Source organism: Rhinolophus sinicus, chromosome 2 (genome assembly GCF_057876585.1).
Source record: "Rhinolophus sinicus isolate RSI-liver-muscle chromosome 2, RSI-T2T, whole genome shotgun sequence".
Lineage (NCBI taxonomy): Eukaryota > Metazoa > Chordata > Mammalia > Chiroptera > Rhinolophidae > Rhinolophus > Rhinolophus sinicus.
The window spans coordinates 48,407,002-48,422,981 of NC_142502.1; the positions used below are offsets into that span (position 1 = coordinate 48,407,002).

A 15,980-nucleotide genomic window follows, 5' to 3' on the forward strand; every position below is an offset into this window, starting at 1 on the left:
CATACAACATTAGATTAGTTTCAGATGTACAGCATAATGATTCAATATTTTTATATGTCGCAAAATGATCACAAGTCTAGTTAACATCCTTCACCTCATAGTTACAAAAATTTTTTTCTTGTAATGAGAAAAAAGATCTACTTAGCAACTTTCAAATATACAATACAGTGTCATTAACTATAGTCTCCATGTGGTATCTTACATTCCCTGGGACTTACTTTTTTATAACGGCAATATGTACCTTTTGACTCCCCTTCATCCATTTCTTTGATCTCCAACCCCCTGCCTCTCACAATCACCAGTCTGTTCTCTGTATCTGATCTTGGTTTTTGTGTGTTTGTGGTTTAGATTCCACATACAAGTGAGACACGCAGTATTTATGTTACTCTGTCTGACTCATTTCACTTAGCATAATGCCCCAAGGTCCATCCATGTTGCAAGGTCTCTTTTTTATGGTGGAAAAATCCATTGTATGTGTGTGTGAGATATGTATACACACATGAGTATATAATCACATTTTCTTATCCATTCATCCATCAGTGGACACTTAAGTTTTTTCCATATCTTGGCTATTGTAAATAATGCTGCAGTGAACATGGGGGTACAGATATCTATTCAAGTTAGTGTTTTCGTTTTCTTCAGATAAATACCCAGAAGTGAAATTGCTGAATCGTATGGCTGTTCTATTTTTAATTTTTTAAGGAACTTCCATACTGTTTTCAATTGTGGCTGCACCAATTTACATTCCCACCAACAGTACACAAGGGTTCCCTTTTTCCCACATCCTCTCCAACACTTTTTAACTTTTTGATGGCAGCCATTTTAACATGTGAGATGATAACTCATTGTGGTTTTGATTTGCATTTCCCTGGTGATTAGTGATGTTGAGCATCATTTCATGTACCTGTTATGTCTTCTTTGGGAAAATGTCTATTCATCAGATCTTCTGCCCATTTTAATGAGATTGGTTTCTCTTTTTTGTTTTGCTGTTGAGTTGTAGGAGTTCTTTATGTATTTTGGATATTAATCCCTTATCAAAAATATCATTGGAAAATATCTTCTACCATTTGGTTAGTTGCCTATTTGTTTTGTTGATGGTTTCCTTTGCCGTGCAGCAGCTTTTTCGTTTGATGTAGCCCCACGTGTTTACTTTTGCTTTTGTTGCTTTTGCTTTTGGTGTCAGATTCAAAAAGTCATTGCCAAGACATACATACGTCGATGTATATATGCATATATAGTTTAACTTACTTTGTTTTTAAATGAATGTTTTGTTTCAAAACTTAATTTCATGATTCTCCTTAAGAGAACAGAAAACCCAGGTGTATGTACTTTCCTAATATTTTTGTTTTGTTTTGTCAGTTAGCTTCTCATGCCTTTTCTCTAGAGCAGTGTCTCAAAGTGTAGGCAGTGGGCCCGAAGCATCAGCATTCCTGAGGGCCTGATTAGAAATGCACTCTAGACCAACGGAACCAAACTCCGGGGTAGGTCCCACAGCCCCTGGTGCAGCAGGCGCTTCAGGTGGTTGCGATGCTCTCAAGTTTGAGAACCGCTGCTCTGGGGCCAGATTTCTCAGCATTGATGCGCGTAGATATTTTGGACAGGATACTTGTGTGATGTTGGGGTAGTGGTAGGGAGGGGGCTGTCCTGTGCATTGCAGGGGGTTGGCAGCACGCCTCACCTCCACCTCCTCACTAGATGCCAGGCTCACAGCGCTCCCCGTTCTCAGTCATGATGGTAAAAAATGTCTCCAGACGTTGCTAAATAGCCCCTCAGCGGCGGGAGCACCCCGTTGAGAACCATTGCTCTGAAGAGAGGTGATAGAGTTAATGGATAAAACTGCTCCTTCCTTAGAGTAGCAGTGACCACTTATTGAATCCCCAGGTTCTGTTCTGAGCACTTTACGTGAAGTATCACTGTCATCACAAGATGTGTTTTAAAAGTGTAAAGCCTGGGCCCATCCATTTCTGAAGTTTCTCATCCGTTTCACCAACTCAACGCTTGAGAACTACTAGTAGGTTCAGTTTTTGCAATGACTCATTTAGACTGTATTTGAGACTATATTGTTTAAACAAGGAAATTTAGCATATAAACAAATTAAACAGTTATTTTAATCAGTTAACTCTTCTAATATGTAGACCTAACCATGTGAACTTATTGTAAATTCAGTCATAATTGTTTCTGGATTATGAAGATTATTTTACTTTTGCTCAGGTGACTGTTGAATGACAAATGAATCAATAGTATGCTGTCATTTCAGTAAGACTAATTGTGCTTACATTTTTGAAGTAACATGTGTCTTCTATATTTTTTCCTTTTCCTTTTTTTGCTTCTTTTCCGCTTCCTCTCTAGCTTTCCATGTGGCACTTGATCTGATTCTGCGTATGTTGATAATACTTCTTTCCTTAGCTCTAACGTCTCATTTAAATTTACCTAGTCTCTGACCTGTCTATTCTTTCATTATCTTTCTGGGGTCTCGAAGGCCAGACAAACATTTCTGCTCCGCTGTCTAATGCTGGTGAGTGTGTCCCCTATTCCCAGGTACCTATTTCTCACACTTTTACACAAAGACATGGAAATTACTTTATTGAGAGTTTCAGAACTTCAGGCCTCCCCTTTCCTACTCTCCCACGGACATTCTGTTTCCTCCATCTCTGCCTGTGCAGAGCAGTCCTGAGTTAGTTCTGGATGTCAGAATTCTCTATGTTAATGATGTCTTTTCCTGAACCAAAGAAGTAAATGCAGTTCTCTAACAGTGCTGATTTTTATTATTCATTGCATGTGTCTTTTTTGCTTTAGAAACTGTAGCAGATTCAGAAATCCTTTTATGAGAAAAATCACATTAAATATTAAAGTATGCCAGTGTTTTAATTAGCATTCAGAGAGTTGCAAGATTTTAACCCAAACACTAGAAAACTAGAAAAGAAACAGTCCATTAAAAAAATAAGTGCAAAATAAACAATTTTTTTCATCTAAGATGCAGCGTGTTCAGTCAAGTTCTGATTATTATCTTCAACGTGGCTTTCTACTTAAGCATTTCTTCCCACAGGGTCCGTTTAGGATTCAAGACTATCCTTGATATCTTGGCTTTTTTACATCTAACTTATTTCTATTAACAGTAGGAGGATATCAATAAAATATCTCAGTGTTTTTAATTGGAGTTAATTTCCATAAAAGATTTAAGCAATAATATTTCACTTGATTTCAAATTACCATAAGTCACACTCAAAATTAAACTTCAAAATAACTATGGCTGTTTTTCTTAAACTAGCTTCTTGTTTTTGTTAATATACTTCTTAAATTTTTTTCATAGGTTTATTGAGTTAAGGGAAAAGGTTTTACATTCAAGTTTTCCCACCAATATTTTTTCTCTCAAATTAATGATATTACACTCAAAAAATGTCCTACTCAAAAGAATACTGTGTGAGATTCAAATATTTGAGTTGTAAAGGAATAAGTTGAGAAATACTTGCAGAATGATTTCAAATTTTAATAACTAATCTCACTTTTACTCTTCGGATTCTTGGAAATCCTGATTACATTTTTGTGCCTTGTAGACTACATTATGTGAAGTAATAAAGTTTAGTTTATAAAATATTAGGTGGGCCCTATTTTTTGAGGTTTGTGTGTAATTGTAAAACTCAACTTTGTTTTGGGCATGAATGAGTTGTTAAATTAATTTTGTAGTAAATGCCACCTGAATAATCTTCGTGGCTAAAATTTCAGCTATGATTTTCAGTTTCACTCATCACTGCCCTTGTCTTTTAAGAGGTTGATCTTAACTGAGTGGTGTTTTCAATTGATGATCACAGTGCATTTCCCCTTGTTCTCACTGCAAAATTATGCCTTAATGAACATGTTGAAGCAAATAGTATTTATTTCTGCAGCAGTGACTGCTAACTATTCAGTTTTGTCATCTATAACTGCCAAAGGAGACAAGATTTGTTCAACTATTGTGGGGGCTACAAAAATTAATTTTCCTCCCACCTTCTAAGTTCTTCTAGCTGGGCTAGTAATCGAATTAGACAGAGATACACTGACAGGAGAAAAATGTAGAGTTTATTATAAAAATGCGCATGGGGGTGCCGTATAAAATGAGGCCCCAAATACATTGGGCAATTGACATTTATGTGCCGTTATGGAAAAGGAGAAAGGGGGCAGGGGCCTGAGATTTCAAAGGAATAGGCAATTTACAGGTAGCTGAGGAAGAGTAGAACGCAGGTGACAGGCAAATTTTTGCTGGGTGGCCCAGAAACAACAGGCCACTGCCTGGAGCTTTCCTATCTAATGGTAAAAGTGAATAAACTAAGTTTCCCTTCCTGGAGCAGGCCTTTCCATCTGAATCTTTTAGGCAGGAAAGGAGGAGGGCCCAAGATTCTTTCTGAATCTTTTATTTCTGAATAACCAGCTTAAAATCAATTTCACAAAAGGCAAAGTTTTGAGGTGGCAAAACTTTGGTCCCCTTCACTATTAAACCTGACATTACCATGAATTTTGTAGTACAGAACTGGAATTTCTGATAATATGAACATCCTGTTCATTAATGGTTTCTCACATTCTGGTTAATCATAGGTTATTGAATTGACTTACCTTAGAGTTTTACCAAGCAAGCAGTGTTTTTACTTATAGAAATGTAACTCCAAGTTTTCTGTGATATGGTAGCATTCCTGAGAGTCTACTGGCTCAGGGACCTCAGGCAAATCCTTTACCTGCGTTGAACCGATTTCCTCCTGTGTAGAACGAGGATAGCCACCTCTGTAAGATGCTGTGAAAACCAAACAACATAAAACCCATATTGGGTTTTATAAACAGCTAAACTCTGTTCAGGTATATCATTAATAAAAATTATCTCTGAGGTCTGCCTGTAATCAGACCCCACGACTTTCAATTCTGGCATCACTTTAGTGTTTTTATACCCCTTCTTTACCAGTTTAACCTCTTACTTAACCATCTGTCACTTGGTCATTGGCCTTTGAGGAGATGGGGGTGGGGTGGGGAGGGCTTGAACCACCAGGCTCTACTAATGCAGGATAAAGGGTCAGTCCTACTAAAAGTTGTCTGTGCGATTTTATGTACGTCAGCTTGGCTTCTCCAACTGCACGCGAGGTGAGTCTGTTGTATACTTGTTTCATTTTTTTATTTATTTATGTTTTTAATTCTCTAGAGCTCCCAGTACTCAATTAGGTACATAATAGGAGCAAATAAAGTTTGATAGATTTAACTCTATGCAGAGCCTACAAAGGAAAAACTTGTTTGAGCACACTTTTCCTTCTATCAACTATTTTATTCTATTTTCTTCCTGACCTAGAATTAAACTGGAGATTCATAATGTGAACTGTTTGCAAATTGGGAACTTCTTTTAAAGGGATATTTTTCATGTGGCCACCATAGGCACGTTACATGGATTTGAAATAGAACAGAATTTACCTGGAATTACACTACATTTACTAAATTCCTGTGATGTCCCAGGCCTGGATACTTTTACATGCATTATCTCAGTGATTCCTCACAAGAATTAGATCAACATCAGCTTTGAAAATGAGGAAATGAGCTCACAGAGCTACTTAGAGATGGGATCAGGATTTGAACCTAGGTCTCTGATTCTAAAGTAAGAGTATTTTTCATTACAGCTGGAGGTTGTTAACTCTGGACACATGTTGGAATCATCTGGGAGCTCCCCAAAAGTAAAATTGCCAGGGAATCTGAAATAATTGGTCTAGAGTGGGAGCCTGGCATTAGTATTTTTTAACGCTCCTCTGGTGATCCAAGTGAGCACCTAAAGCTGAGAAATGTTGCATTAGTTACTGTGTCTCCAGTGCCTGCTGGTGCCCCCTCCCACCCCATCCCCATTTTAAAGATTTTATTTGTCAGTGAGTTTTTAATAGGACTTTCTCATTTACATTTTCTCATCAGAAGCATGAGGGATTTGTATTAGAAAAGACAGACTATCCTGCCTGATAAACAGACAGTGACTATAATGGAGCATCTTTCTCTCTATTGGTCTTTCAGAAATTAAAATAGATTTTTGTTTTTGTCTTACGACTTTGGAGTCGTGTGAGTGACATGGAGTTGTATGACTGAATGAGTGAAAATGAGCTTGATTACTCCTTAAAATTGTTTCTGGCCCTCTGAGTTTAGGCAAGTGAGAAGCTGTAATTTAGCCTAAGAGGAAAAACATTTCCTCAATTTACAATAGTTTTGAAAGGTAATAATCCATTATTGGTTATATATCTATAGGTGATTTACAGAGGAATACATTTAGTTAATCAGTCTTGGCCCGCCACTGTGCTACAGCTCTGTAAATTTCCTTTTGGCAAGCAAGCTACTTTTTAAAAAGATTGTCTTTTGGAGTAAGTGAAGGCTGGAGTATAGATCATTCTTCCTTTTTTTATTTTTAACATGAGCACATAAAATAAGTTGGAGTTTTTTTACATTATGAGATTTTTGAGTTTTGAATTCCTTTTATGTTGATACTGGCCCAATTTCAAAATAAATTTGAAATAAACTTTTCTTAATTGGTTAGAATACAGTAATTGAATTCTATCTACTTAAAAATAAAGTCAATTACTGGGATTGACTGGTGGAATACGTTAAAGATGTTGTAACTTGCAGTTATGGTTTATTGGCTTGTGGTGTTGAAATTAAAATTTACAGCCTGCTTTTTTCAATACTCGGTGAGATTAGTTTTCCTTAAGTTTCCAGCAACATTTTTTAACTGTTTGAAAAGTAACTAGTTTTGACTGGCTCCATTTGTAGACTAATGCTGTAAAGGTGTAACAATTGTGAGCCTCTTCCCAGATTATTAAGAAATCTGATTTTTTTTTTTTCACTCTGCTATCCCCTAATATTTCCAGACATGTTAGGGGAGAGAGGGGTTGAGAAGGAATGGTTAGTAGACTTTAAAGGTGGTAGAGGTGGAGCTCAGACTAGCCTGCCAGGCCTGGAGGGCTCAGCAGAGGTTGGTCTGGATGTTCCTGGACCGCCGTTCCTGCCTCACCACTATTTCATGCTATGGCTGGAGATTAATGCAGTCGAAGTTGATGAAAGGTAAATGGCAACTAAATTGTTCCCACAGAGTGAGAAAGAGGGCCCTATGTGGCAGTAGAAAGGATTGGAGGAAGCAAAAAGGGACATGCAGGGAATTTGGTGTTGTGAAGTATTGCAGCTGGATTGTGTTGTAGCTCCTATTCTCCCCACCGTGGGTGGAAGAGGCCACACGACTCCAGGCGACAGTCCTGTAGGATTTTTTTTTTTTTTTTAATTTATTGGGGTGACAATTGTTAGTAAAATTACATAGATTTCAGGTGTACAATTCTGTATTACATCATCTATAAATCCCATTGTGTGTTCACCACCCAGAGTCAGTTCTCCTTCCATCACCATATATTCGATCCCCCTTACCCTCATCTCCCACCCCCCACCCCCCGCCCCCGTTACCCTCTGGCGTCCTGTAGGATTTGATGTGAGTGGCTCACACTCCCTGGCCTGGAGCCAGTTTGAAGACTCCAGCGATCTTGTGACGGTGGGGTTTTGGCAGGACCGCTTTCCCACACTGGCTGTGGCCTCTCGTGTACCTTGTTGCTGAATCTAGAAGCTCAGTGTCGTGTTGAATCTGAGGCAGCCTGAGGGACAGAACACTTATGTAGCACTTCCTTTGTGCCAGGTGCTGTTGGATGTATTTTGCATATATTTACTCATTTATTTCTTCCAGTGACTTTATGAATATATGCTGTTACTATTTTCATTTTACAGATGAGGAAATTGATGCAGAAAATGTAAAAGTATCTTACTTAAACTCCCCCACCTATTAATAATTGGCAAAGTTAGGAGGCAAACCCAGGCCGTGTGGCGCCAGTGCCTGCTGTTTGCACCGTGCTGTGCTACGTTTGGGATTCCTTCTTTTTGTCTTTCTCCATTTGCCCAAGCCAGTCATTCCTTTAGTTATTTAGTCATTTAACAGCCATTCACTGAGCATGAACTTTGTGCCAGGAACTTCATAGGGCTGAAGACAAATGCCTTGCCCTCATAGGACTTGTATGTTAGTTCAGGAGAGAGGCGGTAAATAATTAAACATATGAATAGAATAATTTCAAATAAAGTGTTTAGCAGAAAATAGAGTAATGCTTTAGCTAGAATTATGAGGGAAATCTCTGAGAAGGTGGCACTTCTTTTGAGACTTGAATGATGAGAAAGAAGCAGCTATGTGAAGATTAGAAAAGTGGAGATTCCAAGCTGCTAAACTGATCATGGGAACGAGCGTGGTGTTTTCTAGGGACAGAAAAAAAATGGCGTGACTTGGAGCTTAGTAAGTGAGCTGATTGGTAGGCAATGAGATCTCAGATGAATGCAGGAAACACTGCATTCTAAGAGGGTGACTGGCGGCTGAAAGGAGCCTGCTTCCTGGGAAGGAGGTATTTTACTATGGACATTGTGATTGCTCGCATGCAGAGTTTGGACAGGGAGCAGTCTGCCCCAATTGCAGACAGGAAGGCGGTGCAGTGGATTGTTTTTTAAAATAATGATTCCAGTACTTAACTTGAAATAACCATATTGTTAAAGTACATCATAAAGCATTATTCCTTATGACCCATTAGAAAAATGTTTGGAAATTTATTCATTCATGAAATGATAAGATTTATGTTTTAGAAGAGCATTCTGGGTGCTGTGTAGCAGGGATACAAGTGGAAGGGCAGAGACCAATTAGGAGCCTGTCACAGTGGTTCAGATGAGATTTGATAGTGGTTTAGATGAAAGTTGTATCAGTGAATACTGAGAGAAATAATTGCGCTCTTTCTCTCTCTCTCTCTCTCTCTCTGTCTCTCTCTCTCTCTCTCTCTCTGTCTCTCTCTCTCTCTCTGTCTCTCTGTCTCTCTCTCTCTCTCTCTATATATATATATATACTGATTACTCTCCTTGATGCCAATTTTCCAGACTGTAGGACTGCTTTTGTAAGGCAAAGAAGTAAGTAAATACCTTCTCTCAGTTTATTCTGAGACAGTGATAGTCCAAGTCAGAATTTTCCCAGGATTCAGGTTTTATTGCTCTTTTGATTCACTCAAGCACCCACCTCCCCCAGACTGGAGCCGACCTGCAGTCGCTGGGCAGTCAGCACCAAGTGGCCGGGCCTGCGGAGGGAGTGGGAGCTCTGTGGGAAACCACGGCAAGCCGCCCATGTGGGCCTCCTAGGAAATGAGGGTGTTGACAAGAGTAAGGGGCCTTCACTGTGCCTATACACAGGCAGGAACCCCTTTCTCCCGCTGTGTGCTTTCAGCACTCTGGACTGAGAAAGCTTAATGTGGTTGTCACAGGAGAGATGCCTAACAAAACGGTATCCATTATGGCAGTGTTGAAGGGTGACTTTGGAGTTGAAAGTCCTTAAATTGATAAAAGCCACCGTGTAATGTTCCTTTTCCCAGTTTTTGTTTTTGTTTTTGTTTTTTGTCATATAGGTATTTAAAAACGTTTTTACTAATTACCTATCTGTACTTTTTACTGTATGTTTACTGTATATTTGCTTCCCTTCCTTGAGCCCTTTTGACATTTTGGGTCAGATAATTCCTGGGGTGGAGGATGTCCTGTGCATGGTAGGGTGTTTTAGCAGCATCCCTGGTCTGTACCCACTAGATGCTAGTAACACACACATACAGTTGTGACAACCAAAAATGTCTCCAAGACCCACCCACCAGGGAGTGAGGTCTTCCCTGGTTAAGAACCATTGATTTAGCCCATGTTTTTTTTCCCCCCTGTGAGAAACAGTATAAATCTTTTATTTAATAAAGTTTTGTTTGTGGTTCTTAATAAATTCTACTTTAATAAAAGAGGGTGTGAAATAATTATAAAATTTTATTTTTAGAAGTCATTAGAAACTGTTTAATGCCTTCATTTCATCTCTAAGTGAATTAGGGTAAATTTTTCAATTGATTTGTTTCTTATCAGCTGCCTATTTAGTTGCAGATTTAGGATTAGAATCCCAGATTTTCAATGAAAAGTTATGTACAGAGTATTCTGTTACTTGTTGTTTGACTCAAGAGCATATGTTATACATGCGCTGTGGTAGGTGCTGGAGATTTAATGATGAGGCAGTGGCTAAAATTTCAGGTAGCATGAAGAATCGTTTAGCGTCTACCTGATACTTGATGGAAACAAGGTACTTTTAAAAAGCATTGAAAGAGTAATTAATTCGTATATGAAAGGACTGTGGTCAAAGGAGCTCCTTTGTGGTTGCAAAAAAGATGCAGTTTTGTGGTTGCAACTGTTGAAACGGTTGTGGACTTTGAATCAGACCAAGAGTCTGGTCTTGTCTCTGAGTTAAACTCAACAACCTGGGCTTAGTTGTCATTTGTGAAGTTGCACTGAACTGAATGGATTCTAAGTTCCCTATCCTACCAGTTTTAATGTAGTACGAGTCTTTCCCCAGATTGGAGTTGAGGATGAGAGTAGAGAAGACCTAGAGTAGAGCCTTTCTCAGTCTTCTAGGACAGGGGTATAGGAAGAGAGAACTAAACTTGATTCCTGTATATAATTATGATGGCCTAAACAGAATGAATAGATTGCCAGTAAATTGAATTGAGACAAATCTAGTAGTAGAGAATGGGCTTTAATACTAAACGGATCTGAAATTCTGAAGCTATTTACAGATGTTTGTTTTACAGGTATTTGATTCTGAGAGAAATTTCTGAGAAAAAAAAATATATTTTAAGGTAGAACGCGGGATGAGTTAAAAAGGAGTTAAAAAATTCCCAGAATGGGGAAAATGTTTGCATATCATTTGTCAGCTAAGGGACTTGTATCAGAATGCATAATGAACACTTACAATAAAAATACAACACAACAATAAAAAGACAACACAATTAAGAGGGACAAAGGATTTGATAGATACGTCTGTAAAGAAGATACATATATAAATGGTCAGTAAACAAATGAAAAGGTGCTCAGCATAATTAGTCCTTAAGGAAATGCAAATTAAAACTGTAAGAAGATAACACTTCACACCCACTATGATGACTGTAATAATAAAAGATGGATGATAACAAGTGTTGGCATGTGTGGACAAATTGAAATCTTTATACATTTCTGACAGGAATGTAAATTGGTGCCCACTCTTTGGAAAACAGTTTGCAAGTTCCTCAAAGCATAGTTACCATATGGATGTTGAACAGTTACTATGTAACTCAGCAATTGTACTGCTAAGTATATACACAGGAAAAGAAATGCATCCACACTACAACTTGTTCATGAATGGTCATAGTAGCATTGTTCATAATAGCCAAAAAGTGGAAACAACTCAACTGTCCATGAACTGATGAATGGGTAAACAAAATGTATATCTCCATACAATGAAATATTACAAGGCCATAAAAGCGAATGTTCTGATGCATGCTACAACATGAATGAACCTTGAAAACATAGTATACATATATATATATATTAAAAAGATGCAAAAGCCCACATGATTCCATTTATATGAAATTTTTGGAATAGAATAGAGATTGGTGATTTCCAGAAGAGGGGAGGGGAATAACTATTAATGGGTATGGGTTTCTTTTTGGAATGATGAAATTTTTCTGATATTAGATATTGGTAATAGTTTCTCAACTCTGAATGTACTGAAAAACAGTCAGTTGTACACTTTAAAAGGGTGAATTTTATGGTATGTGAATTACATCTCAGTAAAGTGGGGTTTTTAAAAATTGAGCCTGAAAAAATTTTAAAGGCGTTACTTAATCTGTCTGAGATTAAACGGCAGTTGACAGTTATTTCTTAAGTCTCAGTTTCACATTTCTTTCAAAGCCTTTTGTATAATTTTATCTTTTTATCTGTTTAATGTTTACTGTGTTTGGTATTTTTACTTTGTTTCTTTAAACAAAGTCTGGTTAAAATTTAGGCCATTTGAAGCTGTGCCTTTATAGTTTAGATGGTAGGAGTAGGACAAAGGGAATCAAGGCATTCATCCCTGCCTGATGCTTTTTGCCTTGATAACGAAAGTAATCATAATCTGTGAGGGGAAAAAAAGTCTATGCAAATATCTAGGAAGTGGAAGCAATAATGTACAAAAAGTTCATTTTGATATCTTGCTTTATGTTCAGTTATGGAAACATAAGCTTAAGAAAAAATAACTAGAAATGATGCCTTTTCAGAAACTTTAAAGAGGAAGTTTAACAACTTTCATCTCTTCATGTAAGGTGTTAAATTATAATGTTGTTCGTTTTTAATAAATAATTTGTCATTACAGACAGATTTGACCAGTTTTGGGCCATCAATCGGAAACTCATGGAATATCCTGCAGAAGAAAATGGATTTCGTTACATCCCTTTTAGAATATATCAGGTAGGAAGTAATATTTTTAACAATACCAATTTATGAAAGCCTCAGATATCTTACTTTTTGAAGCAGTCTAGTCCAAAACTCTTTAAGTTTGCATAGTAACAATAGTATTTATTAGGACTTTCCAGATCTCGCTCTCTCTTTTTTTTTTTGGTAGCAATCAGATGAGAGAGTGCATTGAAATATTTGACTCATGTACAATTGATCCTCGTTTGTAGATTCTGTATTTGCATATTTGCCTGCTTGCTAAAATTTATTTGTAACCCTGAAGTCAGCACTCAGCAGCACTATCCTGGATATGTACAGAGGCATGAAAAATTTGATTCGCCCAATGCACACATTCTCAGCAAAGCTTTCTTGTTTCTGCTCTCATACTGCAAACAAGTGACTTTTCCCAGTCAGTTTAGTGCCACATATTTCATATTTTTGTGCGTTTTGGTTGATGTTTTTATATTAAAAATGATTCCCAAGCATAGTGTTAAAGTTGCCTTTAAACAGAAACACACATAAAATGAGGTTATAAATTGATCAGTTGAACAACATGGGACCAGAGAGGCTCACAGTCACCTAATCCTGTATTTCCTCTAGGAGCAATGGTTCAGTATTGCTTATTCAATGTTTGTGGTAACCTTGTAGATAACTACCGGAAATAAAGAGAAGCAACTGTATTTGTTTTAGAGGGTGAGTCTTCATTGTTGTACAACAAAATAGATAGTAAGTGTTCCTTATAGCATACTTTCATGGGGTAAAGACACTCCATGTTTCTGTATTTTAAAACTCCGATGTGTTTTTGCATATAGCAAATGCTCAATAAATATTTGTTGAATGAATGGTATTCCAGAAATCAAGTTACCTACTATCATGAAGAAGCAGTTAAAAATAGGAATTGGAAACATAGTGTTAAAGACATAAAGACATAGACTAATCAAGCAGAACTTCCATTCAAGCTCAAAGAGGCTAGCCTAACTTCTCTTTGGACCCGTTTTCCGTATCCCACAGTCTTTACTCATAGTTACTTTGATAGTTATTTTGAAATGTGTTATGGAGCCATCATGCAACTGTGTGTTCAAAGAAGAAAACAAATTATCTAATTTTAAAACAAGTAAACAAAAAGCCCAATATACTCAAAGAATGAAAAGTTTTTCTGACTTAAAAAAAGTTACTTTTCACTGATTTCATTAAGGCAAATAGACTAGTTTTGAATCATGGATTCATATGTACAATAGGGATAAAAGGAGAAAAGTGCCCAGTGGAGTAAGACCAGATTATCTAATTAGCCACACTCCTCCTTCCTTTTTTTAATAGGAAAATAAAATGTTAATTCTACAAGTCTTTGTTAAGCACAGATTTATACCGTGGGGTTGAAAATACCATAGTTTATTTGTACTTTATCTTTATCATGAAGAATCTGAAGCAATTTACAAGAATCTATAATCACAAAATAGAAAAAAAATTTAAATTTAAAATCAAAGCCCCTGAAAACATAAACTCAGCATGAAATTAAATAAACTATGAATCAGTGAGACCCCCAGATTTCTTAAAATTGACCTGCAAATTGACCCTGAGCTTCTTTTATAACCAGAGCAAGGAGGGAAATGTGATCAGATTTGTTTACCCCCAATAAGATGAAAACCTACTGGGTCGTCAGGGAAAGCTAAACTTTTTGGACATTACATAGGAAAGAAAATTCATTGAGAGGGGGCAGGGCCATATCCTTTATACCCTACCCACAGTAAAAAAAAATAATTTTCATAAAGCTGCTTCCTAAAGTGTCACTCAATGATAGATAAAGGCAAATGTATCCGTGGCTTCATGGATCATCCACAGTATAATAAAGAATTGGTGAAGTAATAGGAAGGCTAAGGCAGAAAAGATTTTTAGGTTATTTTATGGAGGAATGTGTCTCTCATGTATCATAATTGATGGATCATGATAACCATGAGGATTGGGATTAACCAACAAAGGTTAATCCAATAGAGGAGCAGTTTGCAGAGAACTGTTAAGGAAAATGAGGGTGGAAATTGTTGCTGCCCATATGGGAAAGCCTCAGTCTTCCCCCTATAGCACAGAATGAAGCCATCTTGCTGAGAAGAAGAATCTAGCAGTTTTGGCAACTGTTCTGTTTGACAGTGGCCAAATAGACAGTTCCTATATTTGCGTTAAAAATGTGGGAAACAAAAAAAAGTTGTTTGTATTGAGAGAAGTCGTCTCTCACATCAAATGAATTGGTACTGACCACCTAGGTATTTCCTAAAAGAAACATTAGGAGTAATTTGCAGAGCTAGATTCAGTAGTGATAGGCTTTAGCTATTCCGCAGAGAAAAACCAAGTAGAGTCAGGTTTTATGGGCTAAATTTAATATTTATAGTAGGTAGGATTCTTCATGTAGTCTGTAAATCTCATCGTGAGAATCTGCTTCTTCTCCATCACTGACAGATATTGGCGATTAGTATATAAATTAAAAACAATAACAGGTTATTATAGAATTTTAGGGTAGTCCTTAAGTTTTCTGAGTGGATTTCCAGTTTTACCCACTTTGGTTATAAGCGTAGAAGGGGTGGGTGGATGGGGACAAGTGGGGTTGACTCGGGTGGCTTGACTCTCCTCCTGGGTCTAGTAGTTATATATAGTTATCAAATATTTATGGAAATTCTGAAGCACAGTTTGAAAATCAGCTCTCTGTCTAGGCCTAGATGGGTTCAGTGCTTTGCCCAAGTTAGGTAGTTCTTGATCTAGCTAGCACTCAGGAATCACTAATACCCTCAATATGCCAGTGATATCTTTAAAGACAAAGTCAGATTTTTTTTTTTTTTTTAATCTGTGTAGTAGGGTTTAGCACAGGGTTTCATACACTGTAAGGGGTTCATAAGTACGTATTTAATCGAATCTTGGGGTATTAAAAACATCAAAGATCACATAATTTTAAAACTGAAAAAAGACTTTATAGTTCAAATAATTCAAAACTGTAAAAGCGGATAGAGTTTCCTTGATTTTAGATGTATGGTGGTTTTAACAAGGGCAGTGCCATTGAAGAACACAAAACACTTTTAAAATGAATTAGAATGATGGGAGCAAGTGGAAAAGCACTGTGGGAAGGCTTGCGTTAAAAAACAATGCATGATCAAGATCACAATTTTGTCTTACTCAGTAGAAAATTCTTTTGACCTCTTTTTGCTTCAGTTTCCTAGTCTGACAGTTTGTGACTACATGTCAACCTCACTAAGCTCTGAAAGTTGTAAAACATTTGAGATGTAAAAGATAAAGCAGTTGGCCAGGAAAAAATCTTTGTTTCCTAGAAAGAACACTGAACTACTGTGTTTCCCTGAAAATAACACCGGGTCTTATATTAATTTTTGCTCCAAAAGATGCATTAGGGCTTATGTTCAGGAGATGTCATCCTGAAAAATCATGCTAGGGCTTATTTTCCGGTTAGGTCTTATTTTCAGGGAAGCACAGTAGAAGGGAGGCTTCTAAGGCTCTGTGGGAAGGAAGCCTGACAGTGGAGCTGTGTGGCCATAGAAGGTTACTCAGCCTGGCTAGGCCTCTGTTTGCTCATCCAAGGAACGGAAAGGGTGTGACTGAGCAAATCTGCATCTGGCTGCAGTTCTTTAAAGAAGCCATGTGACCAGTTTATATCATTGTGTCAGTAACGCTCTTCT

At 37.3% G+C, this 15,980-nt stretch overlaps 1 protein-coding gene across 3 annotated transcripts in view; it reads left to right on the forward strand.

Moving 5' to 3' along the window:
* ATG5 (autophagy related 5) overlaps positions 1–15,980 on the forward strand; it is a 112,536-nt gene that overhangs the window by 47,781 nt on the left and 48,775 nt on the right. For 2 of the 3 annotated variants that reach the window (XM_019735038.3, XM_019735039.3), the window contains one exon: positions 12,230–12,324. In XM_019735038.3, coding sequence (XP_019590597.1) covers positions 12,230–12,324 — 95 coding nt within the window. The remainder of the gene's footprint in view (positions 1–12,229; positions 12,325–15,980) is intronic. The other variant, XM_088795531.1, reaches the window with a different exon arrangement.